The sequence below is a fragment of the Musca domestica genome, unplaced genomic scaffold (assembly GCF_030504385.1).
Source record: "Musca domestica strain aabys unplaced genomic scaffold, Musca_domestica.polishedcontigs.V.1.1 2, whole genome shotgun sequence".
Classification (NCBI taxonomy): Eukaryota; Metazoa; Arthropoda; class Insecta; order Diptera; family Muscidae; genus Musca; species Musca domestica.
This window is the reverse complement of record NW_026712249.1, coordinates 48568256-48587486: the sequence shown is the minus strand read 5'-3', so window position 1 is coordinate 48587486 and position 19231 is coordinate 48568256. Positions and strand designations below refer to the sequence as shown.

The 19231-nt window shown below is 36.5% G+C and overlaps 2 protein-coding genes across 2 annotated transcripts in view; both read left to right on the top strand.

The window, feature by feature from the left end:
* Positions 1–14252, top strand: part of LOC101890086 (uncharacterized) — a 98795-nt gene extending 84543 nt beyond the window's left edge. The window contains exons 4-6 of the mRNA XM_059122021.1: positions 3938–4150; positions 12397–12502; positions 12569–14252. Coding sequence (XP_058978004.1) covers positions 3938–4150; positions 12397–12502; positions 12569–14193 — 1944 coding nt within the window. The 3' untranslated portion in view covers positions 14194–14252. The remainder of the gene's footprint in view (positions 1–3937; positions 4151–12396; positions 12503–12568) is intronic.
* Positions 12513–13048, top strand: LOC131802100 (uncharacterized). Its single transcript, XM_059121474.1, has 2 exons — positions 12513–12892; positions 12954–13048. The coding sequence occupies exons 1-2, from the start codon at positions 12532–12534 to the stop codon at positions 12959–12961; spliced, it is 369 nt and encodes a 122-aa protein (XP_058977457.1). The 5' UTR covers positions 12513–12531; the 3' UTR covers positions 12962–13048.
* Positions 14253–19231: the final 4979 nt, after the last annotated feature.

Genomic DNA, 19231 nt, shown 5'->3' with positions numbered 1-19231 from the left:
CACTCTCCTCATCCCCACACTCTCCCCTTCTCTTGAACAAGTCAAAAACAAAAATATTTTCAAAATATATAGATTTGTTTTGATTGATCGCTTATTAATACTTGTTTCTAGGCGCCAAAGGCAGCCACAAAACTATGCCAAAGAGGAAACAAAAAACGAAAGACAAATGATGGCAAAGTTTATGAATTTCTGTTGGCGAAAGTTTATTTCGTTTCGTGGTTGAGAGATCTGGCGGAAATGAAATTTCGATTTATTTATATTTTTTTCTCTCTGACAAATCATGTGATGGGAAGTGGCGGAGTGGCAGCACAGGAAAAAAAACTTTATCTTAACTTTCATCTCCCGCCACAACCAGAGGCCACACAGCCACGGCCACAGTGTTTCAATTTACTTTACAAATGACCTTTGCAAAAACCAAAACCGTATAGAAGTAGAATCCAATCAGAAACAAAATAATAAAACGATAAATAATAAATGATAAAACGACAAGGACATGGGGGATAACGTGACGGAATGAAAATAAATTCTGGAAGCGAGTGAAAACAAATTCTGGACAATTACTGAGTGTGGCTTTGGGCTAAATTCCTAACTCCCATAAAAAGGTAAAATTGATCTATGAACGAAAATTAGATGAAGTTCAATTATCGGCTATATTGGTCCAGTTATTTTGGTACCTCGCTTACTTATTTTAGGTATGAGTTTACAAGGCGAAGGAAGTATCTGTATCAGCTATTTCACACAGAAAAATTTCGTATTTTTTGTAAAAACCATGACTCAAGTAAATTGCGAATGAGATCCCCTATTTGGTCTAGTTGTGGCGAATCTTAACATATTTGTCGAACTACAACGAGGATAAGGCTAAAACTAATTTGTGAATTTCTAGAAATAATTTTTTAAGGATTTCCGGATTAATAATAAATATTGGATTGTCTACCGATTTTTTATGACGACAAAGACCAAAAAATATCGCGGAATTTTTATACCCTCAGCTATACGGCTGAAGGGGTTATATATCATTTAATATGGCCAAAGCGTGCTTCATCGATATTCCGGTTTTAGAACCTAGTTTTCTTTGGACCAAATCAGATTCAGGAGTCGATCGGGGGGTGTTTTTCCGTCTGTCAGTCTGGATAACTCTCGCAAGCAGTATCCGATTCGAAACAAACTTGTTGCATTATAATATTATTATTAAACTTATATCGAGTTAGATATTGGGTAATATCGGACCACTCCTTCTGGTACTTCTCCCAAAAAGGTCAAAATTGTCAAAGAAAATATGTTACTTCAAAGAATTTAAAAGAATCATCCATTCAAAATTTTCAAAACCACAATATTTGCTTCAGTGGCAGCTCAGGTGCAAAAAGGGACAATAACGGCCCACTTTATAAAAGTACCTTACCCTCAAAGGGTAAAATTTATATAACTCTTATTAAATGTGAACAAAGTATTCAATTATCTTCAAAGTTCGCACCTCTCACTATTTCCACCGGCACAACGACCGGCCCTCTCCTTCTTGTATCCTCCTCACAACCAGTCGAAAATTTTAATAATTATAACTATCTTACAATGCGAAAATTGCAATATTTTTATTGACACAAAATCTCGTGTGAAGATGGGATACATCGGTCCACCACCTCCTGATACTTCCCCTTAAGGGTCATAATTTTGGATAATCATATCTATATATATATAAGAGCAGTAAAATTTCTGACTGACTGGCTGAGTGAGAACTAAAAGCCAGACTAAACGGAGGAAGCTAGAATCTTGGTGCGTAGTGGTATGGTACGGCTGAGTTTTTTGAAATGCGTACTAACAGGGTACGAAAAGTTGGTAAAATGTACTAAAAATGCAATACTTTATATGGAACAAACGGAGATTGGTAGAAGCCTGAAATATGGAAAGTGTCACTGATAGAGGGCAGAATAGGTGTATCAAAAGGTTTTGGAAATTAGGTGTTTAAGACTACGAAATGTTCTAAAATGGTACTAAACTTCTAACACGGTACAATGTGGTATTATGTAAATCGATCGAGCTAAAAAACTTGAAATTTGGTATAAGAATCAAGGTTAGAAAGTGAGTTTGATATACAGGATGAGATGAAAAAAACTGCAACCAACTTCAGACTGCTGTCATTTCTAAGCCACTGAGGACGGAAGGAAGTGGACGGAAGAAAACATCACCAGAAATTGTTCGAAAAGTAAAGAAGCGACTTGATCGTACCACGCGTCGCAGTGGCAGAAAAATGGCTCGTGAGTTGAACATATCGCAATATTCCTTTCGGCAAATACTGAAAAATGAGCTTGGGTAAAGCCAATGAAACTACAAAAAGTGCAAGAACTTACACCGCAACAGAAAGAAAATAGACTCAAAAGAGCTAAAGAGTGGCTTCGGCCGAAAGTGATGAACTGTCGATTTTTTGTTTCTCCGATGAGAAAACATTCGTTGTCCAGCAGTTTGTAAACAAACAAAATGAGGTCAGCTGAAAATGTGCACCTTTGGTTGGCCACCAGAACTCAAACGCCGGCCATGGTGATGGTGTGGGCCGCCATAACAGCCAATGGTCGCTCTCGGCTCGTATTAGTCGACTGGATATTCTAGAGGGTGTATTAAAGCGTTGGGAACGCAAACATTTTGGCCGTAGACCTTGGACATTCCAACAGGAGTCAGCACTATCGCACTTAGCACGCGCCACCCGAGAATGGTTACGATATTTGGTTCTTTGCTTCATTTTCAGTGCACAAAGGCCACCAAAATCTCCGGATACCAATGCGTTGGACTATTGTGTCTGGAGTATTTTGTGAAGCAAGGTTGACACTAAAACAAAAAAAAGTGTCGGTTGGTTGGTTTCTAGGGTTTACGTATGGAGATGGACAGAAAAGTTACATGGGGGTCCCATATGCATTGGCTTAACTAATATTCTCCTCGATAAACTTAAAAAATTAAAAATGGCACAAAAATCGTAAATTTTCCAACTTTTTTTAGGATTTTGATTTGACAGGATTAAGTACAGAATTTTTTTAAATGTGTTTTAAAGACTTTTCGAATTTTTACAAATAGCGTTCAAGGACTTGCATCTAAATAGTGAATTGTTTAATATTTTCAAAGACCTTCCGCTATAAAAAAATATCATTTTTAAGAACTTCTTGAGCAACAGGATTTTTTAAAACATCCGACTAAAAAAATACATCTAGGATATTTAAAAAATAATTGAGAAGGCCCACTCTCGATAGTCAGGTCTGAAACTTTTAAGAATTAGGTAACTAAAAATATAAGAAATATGTATTTTAAAGGAAAATCTATTAGATGTACAGCCAATAGTTATAACATCTACTTTTCTTTATAAAATTTTTAAATTCTTGCCAAAAAATCGTGTATTTAAACAAAATTTGTTCGCAAGGTTCGTGGTCATTGAACGTTTCTCTCTCAAAACTACTTCATCTTGAAAATCTCAGATATCTGAGTTAAAGAAATGTTCCTTTTAAATATTGCGTCTTTAAAGTAGATATATGAAAAATAAATTTAATTTTTCATTCCCTCCACACCACTGTCCACATCATTACAACTGAAGAAAATACATTTACCATTCGCTGACAAGATGTACATCAATTTCATAAATTCACCTTCAATTTGTCATAATTTTCATTTCATTCCACCGCTTTGCACTTTACTTTTTCTTAAGCAAAGAAAAAACCAAAGGAAAAAATCCTTATTCATCTTCGCTCATGCAAAAATAAGCAGTGAGAAAGAGACAAGGATAAAAAGAGAAAACGCTCCACAAAAATATACATCGAAGAAGTGAAGCATTTATTTTAAATTGTTTTTTGCGTTCTTTCATTCTTTCCACCTACTTATAGATGAATGTTATACTAACCATTTGTTTGTGTGTGTATGTGTGTCTGTTTGTGCCTTCGTGTTTATGTTTCATTTCCTTTTACAGGATTTCGTTCAAGGACTTTCGATACTGTCGCGTGGTTCCGTCGAGGAGAAATTACGTTGGACTTTTCAATTATATGACATCAATGGCGATGGCTACATAACACGGGAAGAAATGACTGATATTGTGACTGCCATTTATGAATTAATGGGACGTCTGCCCGACGAGCTGCCCGAAGAGGAGAAAATCAAAGGCAAAGTGGAAAGAATATTTCAGGTAAGAAGAAAAGAAAGAAAAAAAGAGTCACTCCCTACTCTTTGCCTTGCATTTGACATTGTGTCAAAACAAATGAAAGAGAGGGGAGGGGAGTATTAGCTATTCTAATATTACATAAAATATTGGTGTGGTTGTACCTTCGGACTGATTGAGTGAGTGGCTGTTTGATTGCCTGGCTGTCCTTTGCATACAATATCGAAAAGCTTCCAAGGTGTGTGTGTGTGTGTGTCTGTCTATCTGAATATAACTGTAATTTGATGGATATCCTTCTACCGCCACATTGTGTTAAGGAAATGGTAAATTCTTGAGGATATCTTTACCAGAAATTGTGGTGATTTTTCTCTCTCTCTCGCTGTGGTCCTTCGTTATGCTATTCTTAGATTATTTATAGTTGAAGGTCCTTGTCCTTCGTGGTGCTTGGCAACTGAATGATTTTGAGCGGAAGTTAATTGAATAAATATTATGCTGACATATTGGCTAGTTAGTTATTGAAGCAGACCCGGACCGACCAAAGAGGAGAAAATATTGCCAGCAACAACAACCGACAAAACATTACAAATGCCATCGTTTTGTCCTTAACTTCCTTTCGTTTGCATAACTGACATTATTAATAGTTCAACGGTTGTTGGTGTTTATTTTTTGCAATTTGTTTGTTTTTTTTTTTTTTTTTTTCAAAAGCAATAATAATTTCTTTTCCCCCTTTAAAAAGCGGGACATGCCAAAGAGGATCAGGGAGGAATTTTCAGGAAAATGTTAGGGAAGGGAATCAGAGATAGGTAAAATCTAAATATAAAAGAGTAAAACCCAAGTTAAGAAGCAGTAGGTTCGAACATTGAATATCCTCCACCATTTGGAACGAATTTGGAAATAAAATACTTAAAAAATTCTGTTGAAATTTAAAAAATACGGAATATAGCCGTTATATTGTTGTCTATACGGCGTGGACCTACATAGGCACTGTTTGTTGTAAGCCATTACCAAATTCATATTAGAAACTTGAAATTAACGGTGAATAATGTAGATCTTATAGGTACCCTTATATCCGAGCTGTGCGAAGACCTGGACCAGCATAGACAATTTTCTGTCATGGGCATCCATTACAAACTTCAAGTACGACATCTCAAACAATTTCGGTGGGTATTGTATCTAAAATACCGAATATAGGGAGGTACTGGTATATGGGGCCTATACGAAGACCTGGACCTGCATAGATAATTTTCTTTCACAGACTGTAGTTCCCATAACGAACTCTAAATACGTTATTTGAAACAATTCCGGTGAATAATGACTCTAAAATTATCAAAATACCGAATATAGGGAGGTACCGTTATATGGGAGCTATACGAAGATGTGGACCTCCACAGACAATTTTCTGTCTAAGGCTGTAGTATCTATTTCGAACTTCCAATATCAAATTTGAAACAATTCCGGTGAATAATGACTCTAAAATTATCAAAATACCGAATATCGGGAGATACCGTTATATAGGGGCTATATGAAAACGTAGACCTACATGGCCCATTTACGAACTTAACCTGTCTACTGGAAAAATAAACATGTGTGCAAAATTTTAGCCTTCTATTTCAGTTCGTTCGAAAAATAGCGTAATTACAACAGACATACAGACGGAAATCGCTAAATCGTCTTAGAATTTTACGCTGATCAAGAATATTTGTTGGGTCTGACATGAGTATTCCGAGGAGTTACAAACGGAATGACAAAGTTAATATACCCTCCATAGTATGGTGGAGGGTATAATGAGGGACTGACTCATTCATCAATGCCCAGGCGAAACGGTTGAAGCTAGAATCTTAAAATTTTGCATGTGGATCAATGATGGGGGGGAGGGGTGAGATAAGGCTGGGCATTTGGGATTTCGGATTAGAAGTGTACTAAAAAGCTAAAAAATATCATACCTTTTCGTATTTTGTGAACGGAGATAGCTAAAATATGGACATAAATTATTGGAAACAGGGTTGATGTAAGGAGGTGTTTTGGAGATGTTACTAAGTGTAAGAATTGTACTAAATGGTACTAAAATCGGTACAATTTGGTTTTGGTTAAATGGTTTGACCTGGAAAATAAAAATTTTGGTATAGACTACTCGGATGTCCTGTACAATAGAGTTGGGTTTGAAAATAAGTTCAGCAAGCGTACGAAAGGTACTGCTTGGTACTAAATTTGGTTCTATTCTGTGAACAGGTACTGTTGGACAACATAAATTTGGCATTAGGGTCACTCTTAGTGTGTAGAGTTGAGATTTGCAGATGGTTTTGGAAATTCGTACTAAATAGTACTAAATTGTACTTAGTTTGTCCTAAGTGGAAGATTTTGATTTAGGGTGAATGGATGAAACAGGGAATTTGAAATTTTGTGTTGTTGGTAGGTGATTTTGGAATTGTATACCAAAAGGGCACGAAAAGTACTAAATAGTACTTAATTTGGTACAACATGGAATTGTGTGAACGGACAGTGCTTGAAATCTGCAATTTGGTATTAGAGTCGCTGTACATGTATAGCCTGCACATATGGAGGTGGTTCCGCAAATGTGTACGAATTGTACGAAAAGTGCTGAATGATACTAGACTGAGAATTTCGGAGAAGCGATAGACAAAATTCAGAAATTTGATATTCAGATTACTGATGGTATCTGTGTTTAAGATTTGGCGGTGCTTTAGGAAATGTATACTATAATTGTACAAAAAGTACTAAATTTGCTATTGGGTGTAGGAATATAGCTAGAACCTGAAATTTGGTACAGATGTCACTTCTGGTATCTCAGGTTACGATAAGGACTTGGTTTCGGCGTTTGTACGAAATGTACTGCATGGTACTATATTTGGTATTAGGGGAAGGGATAGAGAAAAAAATTCAGAAATTCAATATTCAGATTACTGATGGTATCTGTTTTTGAGATTTGGCGGTGGTGTGGAAAAACGTTCTATGATTGTGCGAAAGAACTAAATTGTACTGAATTTGGTATCGGGTTGGGATTAGGGATAGCGCTGAATCCCCAAGTTTGATTTTGTGGTCATTGATGGTATCTGAAATTGATACATTGAGGCGGTTTGGAAATATTTACTATAATTGTACGAAAAGTACTAAATGGTACAACATTTGGTATTGCCTGAAGGAATAGGGCTGAGATCCTGAAATTTTATAAAGATGTCATTATTGATGTCTTTGGTTAAGATATGGTTTTGGAAATTTGTACTATAATTGTTCGGAAGTACTTAGTGATACTAAATTGGGTATTGGGTTAATGTATACAGCCGGAATCAAAAAATTTGATACTGAGGTCTGTCTTCGTATCTGGAATAGAGATATAGAGTTGGCTTTTGAAAAGTGTACTACAATTGTACGAAATGGTACTAAATTGGGTATTGGATGAAGGGATAGGGCTGGAATCCTTGAATTTCATATTGAGATCTCTGTTGGTATCTGGAATTGAAATATTGACGTTGGTTTTGAGACGGAAAGTACAAAATGGTACTAAATTTGTTATTGGGTTTATTACGATTATACAAAAAGTACTGCATTTGGTATTGGGTGAATGGATAGAGATGAAATTCGGAAATTTAATATTTAGATTATTGATGTTATTTGTGTGAGTATGAGATTTGGCGGTGCTTAGGAAATGCTTCCTATATTTGTATGAACAGTACTAAATTTGGTATTAAGTGAAATGATAGGGCTGGAATCATCAAATTTGGTATTGAGGTCTCTGTTGGTATCTGGAATTGAGAGATGGAAATGGTTTGGGAAATGTGTACAAATGCTACAAATGAGTGTTGGGATAGATATGGAATTTGAGTCAAGAAATAGATTTGAAATCCTGAGATTTTGATATGAATACCAGTGTTGATGTCTGCAGTTGAGATTTGGAGGTGGTTTTGGAAATGCGGCATTTGTACGTGTTGGAAATGCGGCAAATGGATGCTGGTATAGAGTTGGAATTCCGAAATTTGGTACCGAGGTCACTGTTGGTGTCTAGGGTGGTCGAAGGATAGAGCTAAAATTCTGAAATTTGTTATGGAGGCAATGTTAGTATATAGTTTTGAGAAAAGGAGATAGACTTCGGAATGCTTTCTAAATGGTGAAAGTACTAAATGGTGCTAAGCTTGCCGATGAGTGAATGGATAGAGCTTGAATCCTGAAATTTGATACTGAGGTCAATGTATTGGTACCAAACTGATGCATCTGAAAAGTTTGGAAATTTTGTCCAAGAATTAATGAACAAATTTTTCCTTTTGAGTACTAAAATTAATTGGTGGAACGAATCCATAAATTTTAAGGTGGATAAATAAATAATTTCAGACTTTGCTCAGAAAATTCGAAAAAATCCCTAAGCGAGAGCGTAAACTTCACGGAAAGAAAGTGCGAAGAACCTGTAGACTTATAATTCTTCCAGAGCCCTAACAATACTGATAATCTAGACATTCTGACTCTTATGGAAATATTTGCATCCATTATGAAATATTTACATCCATAGACAAAAAGAGCCAATCACCAAAATTATGAAAATGTTTCAGAATCATTTTCCTCCCAGGTCGTAATCTTATTAGATGCTTTTAAACAAGTGGCAAATAATTTTTATACCCTCCAGCATACTATAAGGGTATATTTACTTTGTCATTCACCATGTAACTCTCGTAATAATTACGTTATTCCCTACAAAATAAGATTTACGTGGATTTGTCGATGTCGTTCTTCCTGTCGATCAATGTGTCTATCTGTAAGAATATTTGTTGAAATCTCTCTAAGTTTGGAAGGATTTGAGATAAAAGTTTATGATTATGTGTACTTAACAACAGGCAGGTCAAGTTCGTAAATAGGTCATGTCGGTCCACGTTTTCGTATAGCCATAATATAACGATACTTTCCGATATACGGTATTATGACGATTAAAGCCACTTTTTCTAATCGAATGGTTAAGAGATCGGTATTAGAGTTAGTAATGGGTTCTACCTTCTATGGTAGAACATTGTCAGTACCGGTCCACGTTTTCTCGTATATAACTTTGAAGTTCCGGTATATTTCGGTGCCTAGCCAGTTTTCAAATTGTGCTTCCTTACTTTGACATTTCATTCCACCATTGTGTGTAGTTCAAAAATACCTTCTCCTTCTCCAACACATTATCAGCAATAATCTATCGCTGAAAACTGGCACAATTTTAAACAACAACGACAACCCAAAACTTCTGGAGTAACATCTGCAAACTTTTTTCTTAAAAAAAAATAAATATCAAAGTCATTCTACCTTGAAAATCATTTACTAAACTGTCAACGTCATTATTTGTAGAAGTTTAAATGTCACAGAGCAGCAGTGAGAAACGCCTTTTTATTTGGTTTTGTTCGAAAACAAAAAGGAAATCTGCCAAAGACATTTGTTTCAAACTACTTATTGATGGGTTTTAATAAATTGCAAATGGTAAAGTTTAAACAAGAAAACGTAAAATTCCATTTTGAAGTCACATTGTTTGTACGTGATCTAAATGGAAATGTGAGGTTGATTATATAAAACCATAAAGGAGAGGTTTTTGTGAAATTTTCTTATATTGATTATTAATTTAATTTGGAACAGGCCAAAAATGGGATAGACCGAAATAGTTAATACACGTTTAATATTCAATCTACATATGGGGCTGGTTATTTTGGAGACAATAATTGTAAGATTAGGTCGTTATATGGGAGGGTATACCACGATTTCAAATTCTGATTTTTAATGTGCGGTTCTGTTTCAATTTATTACAAATTACGTTTAAGTTTTTTTATAATATGTGAAAACTTAAATTATGATGAAATCAGTTGTCTTCCCTAAAATTTCGGACCTGTAAAAGCACAGAACTGTAGTCCATTCAATTGATAAATACAATTATGTCCTTCAAAACCAAATAATGGCAGGATACTGCAATATTGAGACAAGAAAACCAATAGTGATCTCAATATCAAATTTGAGAAATTTTAGCTCTATCCCTTCAACCAGTACCAAAATTAGTAACATTTGGTACTATTCTTAGGGTTTTAGATCCATATCTTAATGCTAGACACCAACAGTTTATAAGTTTTAGCTCTATCCCATTACGCAATACCAAATTTAGTACATTTTGTACAAATATAGAACGCATTTTCAAATCTACCTCCAAACCTTAAACTCATATACCAACAGCACTATCTGTTCACCCAATGCCAAGTTTTACCAAAAAAAAAAAATGTTGAGAAAAAAAACTGCAATAAAGTCACAACCCATAATTTTTAAATTTTTTTATACCCTACACCACATAGTGGTAGGGGTACTATGTCTTTGTGCATTTGTTTGTAACATGGAGAAGGAAGCGAGATAGACCAATAGTTACTTTTGAGGATCTCCATAGAATCACTTTCTGAGTTGATTTATGCATGTCAGTCCGTCCGTCCGTCCGTCTGCCCATGTATTATTCAGGTCGCATTTATTATCCGATTGAGATGAAATTGTTCAAACAATATTTGTTTGGCCCAAGGACGAACCCTATTGAAATTGGAGATAATCGGTAAAAAATAGATAAAGCTCCCATACATATCTTCGTCCGATTTGCATTTAATTGTGCACCAAACGTGTAATATCAGCCCGAATAGTATGAAATTATGCACATACAACCAAATTAGGCCTGAAAATAAGTATGCCTAATTTGATCGAAATCGGTTCAGATATAGCTATAGCTCCCATATATATTGCTCATCCGATTTGTTATTTTTGTCCTCCGCAGCCGTAATATGCACTATGTAACAACAATATTTGGGGAAATATATCAAATACAGCTCAGAAATACCTTTGCTAAATGTTATCGACATCGGTTCAGATTTGGATCTAGCTCCCATATATAACTTTGTCCGATTTACCTATTATTGCACAACAAACGTTTAATATTTGCCCAAAGGGATGAAATTTGGCACATGCGACCGAATTGAGTCTAGAAGCTAGTATGCCAAGAAGAAGAAGATCGATCGATGGTGATGATCGATTCATATATAACTATAGATCCCACATATTTGTTTTGTTTGTATTTGTTACCCACAGCCGTAATATGCACTCCGTAACAACGATATTCAGGCAAATATATCAAATACAGCTCAGAAATATCTTTGCCAAAAATTTGTCGAGATCGGTTCAGACTTGGATATAGCTCACTTATATATCTTTATCCGATTTCAAATTAAATTTGCACCAAATGGGCAATACAAGTCCGAATTTTAAAGATACAAATGCTTCGGCATATTTAGTTCTTTGAACTTTAAATTACAATTATAATCAAAGCGTGTATGATTAAATTCTCCCATAAAATCTTTTAATTGTTATGTGGAGCTCTACTAAATTAGCAAAGTGGTGGTGGGTATCATAAACTCGGCCCCGCCCCTTTGGTCACCTTTGGCACGAATTATGGCCTTCAAACGGCCAATGAAACCGTCACACGATGCACGAATGCGCTAGAAATGAAGCGAGGAACCTAATTTTGTGGTGCGTGTTGGATGCGATGGGCTGAGTCCTGTTGGAATGTCCAAGGTCTGCGGCCAAAATGTTTGCCTGCTCAAGGCTTTAATACACTCTCCAGAGTATTTTCACGATAATATTCGGCATTTATTCTGATGCGATGGTCGGAGAGCGACCATCGGCTGTTATGGCGGCCCACACCATCACCATGGCCCGCGCTTGAGTTCTGGTGGCCAACCGAAGGTGCACATTTTCAGCTGACCTCTTTGGCAAGTAAACACGATCATTTTGTTTGTTTACAAACTGCTGGACAACGAATGTTTTCTCTTCGGCGTAAATCAAATTCGGCAGTTCACCAGGCCAAGCGAAGCAACTTTTCAGCTCTTTCGAGTCTATTTTCTTTCTGTTGCGGTGTAAGTTCTTGCACATTTTGGAATTTCTATGGCTTTACTCCGAGCTCATTTTTCTATATTTGCCGAATGGAATATTGCGATATGTTCAGTACACGAGTCAATTTTTGGCCACTGCGACGCGGGTTTCGATCAAGTCGCTTCTTTAATTTTCGAAACATTTCTGCTGATGTTGCTGTTTTTTCTTCGTCCGTCGGCTTTTCTATTTCAGGTTTTCTATTTTACCCTGTACATTTGAGACTCACATATTCTCATGGGAGAAGTTCCACTCTATTCTAAACTGTTACCAAAAAAAACCTCAAAAGTTTTCCAAAACTAATTTCGTTTTTTTTTATTTTCTTTTTTCTCTCTCTTTCTTTTTTCCTTTAGAAAATGGACATAAATCGTGATGGTGTGGTGACACTGGAAGAATTTCTGGAAGCTTGCCACAATGACGAAGCCATCTCAAGATCAATGTCAGTCTTTGATTCTGCATTCTGACCATATCCGCCCAACGAATATGAAATGAAAAAGTCCACATCCACAACTAAAACCAAAACAGCCAAGAAGACCAAAACAATTGTAGATAATCGACGTAAGGGAGGAGGAGGAAGCGGCGGAGGAGCACGTTATGAGGAGAGAAAACATAAACAAATGAAAGCTTTGAAAGAACAACGAAAATATCAGAAACATAAGGAAGGGCGGGGAAAGGCAAGCGAGGGTAGCGAAATGTTAACCATTACAACGGGACAGAGTCAAGAAAAACTAAATGACGGCGGTAACGCCTACATTGAGGGCTATTACGAGGAAGACGATGATGAAGACGATGCAGAAGATAACAACACCAGCCTGGTTCCTGATGAGGTCAGCAGCGAAAGTGATTTAAGTGAGTCAGAGCATTCATTTTGTCGCCATTGTCTAAGACCCCAATCTGATTTGCAATTAAGATATTTGAGACCCCGGCAGCGGAGTAAGCTGAGAAATGCGCAGCAGGCCAAGCGGGAGCGTAGCAAATCACGTGGAGGAAATGGTGGAGGAGGAGGAGGCAGCGGCGGTGGGGGAAGTAGGGGTAATGGAGGTGGTGGTGGGGGCCGCAGTGGTGGTGGTGGTGACCATTCGAGAACCCGCAAAAAACGCTCAAAGAGTCGTGCCAAACGTGCCCGCAACAGCAAACATTATGCCAGTGGTACTGGCAACAACACCGGCTGCAACAACAGGAAAGAGCAACAACGACAACAACAGCAACTACAACAACATAAACTGCCATTAATACGGGATCTTAATGCGGCCAACGAACAGGCCATACGTTTCCGTTGTCCTCAAGTGGGACCACAAGTGGGACGTGATCGACAAATGCCACCATTGCTACACTTCCATCATCCCCAGCATGTGCAGCAACAACTAACAGCATATCAAGTGCAGTACACACTAACCACCCAGCAGCCGCATATGACCGAAGCCAAACAACAACAAGCATATGCAGCCAGCTGCAAACACTACAGTCCCACATCGCAACATACCACACTGACCATGGAAAGTGAACTGAGGCATCACCAACACCACTACCACCACCAGCAGCAACAGCAACAGCCATCACCTCAGTCCCCCCACCATCTGTCCGATAATCAAAAATCATCAAATCAAGTTCCACAACAAACGACAGACTTAACCAAAGATGTTGTTGTTGTTCTTCCAAGCTCCGAAGGAGCTGTCACCGAGGCGAATGCCGCCACTGCATCGGGGGCAACAACAGCAAAAAACTGTTGCTCAACTCAGCCAACAAATCCCAACTGTCAACAGTCAGTGTCAGCCGTAGTTCCTGGTTCATGTCGATGTCATGCGACAACAACAGCAATAACAGCGGGTGCAACAAATCAGCCAACGACCATTAGACCAACACTACCACAACTGCCATTAGCCAACACAGAAACCGTTATTGCTCCGCAGGGTGCTACTCCTAACAATAACAATGTCGGCCACATGGCCAGCTCCGCCAATGCAGCAGCCATCACCACCGCCACAGCCACCACCACCAATAATATCAACAATCCGACTGCAGATGAAACAGCTATCCACACGGCGACTTTGGAGCCGGGACATGCAACAGCGGCCACCACCCCGGAATCGCCGTCATTGGTCAAAGTGAGCACTTGGTATACGGTTGCTAAGCAAGGTGTCTCTTGCTAATATTTTCCTTTAAATTGTTCGCCAATTTTCATATCACAAACATGTCAGTAACAGCAGCACGAACATAGTTGAGTTGTCCCCACTTTATGCCCCCCATGTATCGAGCTAAACTTAAACTAAACAATTTCCCGCCCCAAACAATGTTTCCAACACCTCCCTAGACGTAAAAGAATACTCTGAGCTAAGTCAACACACACTCACACACCCAGAACACACACACTCTCTCGCACCCACATGAAATGCCAAAAACGAAAGGGTTATCACAAGAGAGTAGTAGTATACATATAAACATTTCTATTTAGTTGAATAAGTCATCGGGAATTTATTTATAATAAAAAAAATTAAATGTTTATTTCTTAAATTATTTTAATTTAATTAAATAATTTAAATATTTTTATTTTAAGTTTGTTTTATATAAATATCTACTACATTAAATAAAATTTAATTCGATATGAAAATATTAATGTTTTTATTTTAAATTGTTTTTGAGAGAGAAATGACAGAGAATGTGAATGAATGTTAGTTGTGGTAGGTTTGTAGTTGATGTAGAGTAGACTCAGGGAACCCCATGAACTATAACTGCACTCAAATCCTAGACATTCAAGAAAAGGGCAATTAGGGTCAGGAAGATTGTTGTTGACCAAAATATAATTTTATCCGTAAATTGCAGGCCTTGTTGCGCCAAAGGAAAGGAACTAGTTCCTCATCAGAGGGCTGCAACGAGCATGCAAAAATTCAAGTATATTCGGTTTCTAACATTATTTTTGTTGATGCAGTCGTTTAGTTTGATCTGAATGAAATGACCGTTTTCGCTTCTGATCGAATCGAACGCTCAGTTTGAATCACTTCACTCACAATCAAACATGAGACGGTTTGATGTGTTCAGCAATATGAGTTGATCGAACACATCACAACCGTGATTGTCTTCTTTGAATCGAGTTCGCTCAGCGTCATTTTTTATTCAACCATTTAATCAAGTTGGGACAGTTTATTTCGACTTTTTTAATATTTGAAATTTCCTTTCCTTTCCTGTTCCTTATCTAGTTCCGGGGACTCCGATCGTTTGTAGGAAACCTCTGCGTATGAGTTATATTAAATATATGAAATTTATGAAATCACTCATACTTTTAGGAATTGGTGTACTGAACTATTAACAAGATTGGCACAATCTATTTGTGTTCCTAATCCTTATCGCTTAGCTGAGGCAAAATTCTAAAACGATTTAAAAATTCCGGTCTGTCTACTCATGGTAATTATTTCAACTTTTGAAAGGATCAACTGATATAGCTAAAATTGTTACATATTTGTCCACGTTTGCGAATAACCGCCAAAGAGAGGTATCTTCCGATATTCTGTAGTTTGAAATTGATTATTTGATGTTCTTAATAGGCATAAGCATCTGATGCAGAAAGTAGTCAATGTTTTCGGCCGATGCATTTGAAATTGATTGATTTGAATTTTTAAATTATCAATTAAATTATCAATTACGTTGGGCGCCACTAGTCATATGCATTTGCTCCTAGGCTCTGTGACCAGAAAATAAATAAATGTTTTCAGAAGGGCGTGTTAATTCATAAAACATGTTGTGCGCCAAAATTCCTTGTGGATGCTGATCGAGCGCACCGGACTTGAAGTATTTTGAAAACTGAAGGACACATACTAGAGGCTTGAAGAAATGTGAACATTTTCGGAGCATTTTAATGTCAAAAATCAAGTTTAAAATGCATGAACTCTGACACGTTCTGGGACATAATTTTACCTTGCTAACCTATAAAAAATACAGGTCAAATTTCAGCAAAATCGATTAAAATAAGTTAAAAAGTATCGGACAGATGTATATCCTCAGCTTTTTTCCATTTATTAAAATATATTTTTAGTTGTGTTATTATTTTTTTAAACAGTTGACCCTTTGTGGGGTTGGTTTTGAAGGAGTGGGCCAATATTGTCCATTTCTTATCTAACAAAAGGGTGATATAAATATTACTACTTCATTCACTTTATATATGAAATATATGATAATTTTTGGAAAATATTGAAATGTGCGTGAGGTACATGATATAGTGAACCAATATATTCCATCTTCACATCAGATTTTATTTGTTAAATTTGAAAACAATAGGATGTTCATTTAGCATTTTATCGTCAAAATCTTGACCCGCTGTGGAGAAGGTGGTGAAGAGGGAGTGTTCCGATCTATTCCACGTTTATACAAGACCTACAATTGGTATAAATATTAGGATCCGCAAAATTTAAAAAAATGGGCATTTACAATGGTAACCCCTTGTGGGAGAGGTACCAGAAGGGGTTTGCCGATATCTTTCATTTTCACATCAAATCTTGACTTAGGAAGTAAATATAGGGTTGGGTGAAGTTTCAAAAGAATCGGTTGCTTATTTCGCTATGGCCGTTGTAGGTATTCAAAATTGTGACAGTTTGTGGGGTAGGTACTAAAAGGACTACATATTCTGCATTCACACTATATCTTCTGTTGACATAAATGTTGGAATGTGTTGATTTTGGAAAGAATCAGACACTTACTTCTCATTTTATAAGAGTAATAACTATTAAAAATGATGACCCATTGCGGGGAATGTATTTGATCGATTGGGCCGATATTGTAACAGAAAGAGTGGACCGATATAACCAATCTCCGAACTCTATCTAAGTTTGATAATAGTATTACGAGGTACCAAGTTTGGAGCAATTCATCCGTGCGCAACGGCCGGTCAAACATACAGACGGACGAACACCCCTAGATCAACTCCAAATGTCCTGAGACGTAGTTGGTCCAAGGAAACCTTAGGTCTAAAACCATTATTTCGGTAGGGCTCATGTCTATACGAAAGAGCACGCTTCAATAGACACATTAGAAGTATTTATTAGGGAAAGAAGTCCCAAATTTTCAGAAAGAGTACGTGAACATTGGACTAAGCGGATGGACAATTTGAGGGCAGTCGCGATCAACATTTGCATGAAATAACCTTCAAACATCTTATTACATCGAACGATTTTATTAAAAAAATCCCTATAGCTCTAAAAAAATCATCCTTTATAAGATTACAGAATTCCACGAGTAGATGGGAGAAAAATTTCCACTCTATTCAAAAAAAAAAAAAAATTAATGCAATACCAAAAAAGGCGCGTTGATTGTGTAGTATAAGCTTTAAGGTATATGCGGTTTCAGATTTTTTGAAAAAAAAAGTTCGTTTTTCATAATCCACAGGTGTCTTTGTATTTGGATGGTTTATAAAACATTTTTCAAGAAAAATGGTTGAAACTTAGTATTTCAAGTTTTAATATTAAAATTTTACACCAAAATTAGCCTAATCTAAACTTATACTAAGCTAGAAGATGGGTTAATATCAGTTCTTCTTTCCGATTTAAAGCGAAATCTTCCTAAGAAACTTTCTAAAGTCTGATGTTTCAAATTCGTAATGAGAGCCAACTCCTCCTCTGCCACGAGTTCGTCTAGCCCGATTAATAATACAGGTACAATGTAGATATTTTGAGAGATCTCGAGCATATTGGTTTAAGCATTGTTCGCATGGAAAAATTACCATGTAAAATAATGTGGATTATATATATACTGGGGGAAAATTACGTACCCATTGTTAAAATGCCACATTTTTCACTGCGGATTTCACCGGAATAGTTGCAGGAATATTGCTTACTTATACGTCTGATTTCGAGCATGTTTGGACATAATTTTTGGTCATATGTGTACTGCTTTTAACTTTTATCTGTTATCTTAAAACATTGATCATTATTATTGGTGCATTTTCATTTACTTGTGAATACTGGACTTGCTACCGAAAATTAATACAGCAAAGTTCAGAAAACACCCTATGCTCTCATAACTGCACTTCAAAACCATAAAATATAATTTGGTCCGGTGATTTTCAATGCATTTTCAATGAATCAGGTTCAAATAATATGATTAAATCAAGAATTGAGCCACATATAACTAACCAAAACATGTATTTTTGGGGAAGACAGTTTCAAAAAGGCAGCAATTTGATATATCGAGGAAATTTTAATAACCCATCTGACAACGGAATAACAGTGTCCTAGAATCCTCAGTTCAATTCGCATCATTATTTTATAAGAACTTTTTTCACGTTTCCAAAGTCAAGCATTTTGTGGATACACAATTTTTAAATTTCACTAATTGTTAATCTAAGGCAAAATTGTGATCTTGTATTTTAGTCCTGTTTGGAAATCTCGTAATATCACATTGCACTTCGTTTAAATGATATTTTGTAAATAATAAATAGATTCATTAAAATCTGGTTCCCAAGTATAAAATGTCCATTTGAATATTTTGAATTTTTATTATGCCAATATTAACAAATTTATTTTTAATTTTTTTTTTAATTTTCTCATATTTCGAAGTTGGCATGATAACCCTTTACACACACCATTCATTTGCAAACAACTATATCTATGCACCAAGTTCGCCAGCAACTCATGTTTGTGATGCAGCCACAGTACACACAATGTTTTTAAAAACTTTAGTTTCTATATTTTTGCTAATGTTTTTCCACAGTCACACACTTTAAGGATATATTACATACACACATGTACTACACACACAGACTCAAATACACACAAGTCTCCTTTGATACATGTGTGTGTGTGTGTATGTCAGTGCTACATCAAAATGAGTGCATCATGAGTTTGGCCTTGTTTGTCTCGTGACACGAATATCCCTCAACAAACTGAACTGAACTAAGTTTTCAAAACAAAAAAAAACGCGTCGTGTTATTTTTTTCATAAAACACAAACAAACGCTGTTACATACATACGCTAATACGTTTTGCTCATAATTTTAATTGAACAACGATCGTCGTCACAAAGCATCAAAGACTTTTTTGTCGTTTTCAACAAAATTTCCATCAAATATGAAAATTTATTCATATGGCATGTGCCGGCATCAAAACGGAAATTGATATCGGTTAAGAGGCTTTTGGGATTTATTATTGAATTGCCTATTAATGGTTGTTTTTGTGTGTGCTTGTGCCAGCCTGCCTGCCTGCCT

What these genes read in the sequence shown, in the direction of transcription:
- LOC131802100 (XM_059121474.1), top strand. Translation starts at nt 12,532, where the DNA reads ATGAAAAAGTCCACATCCACAACTAAAACCAAAACAGCCAAGAAGACC.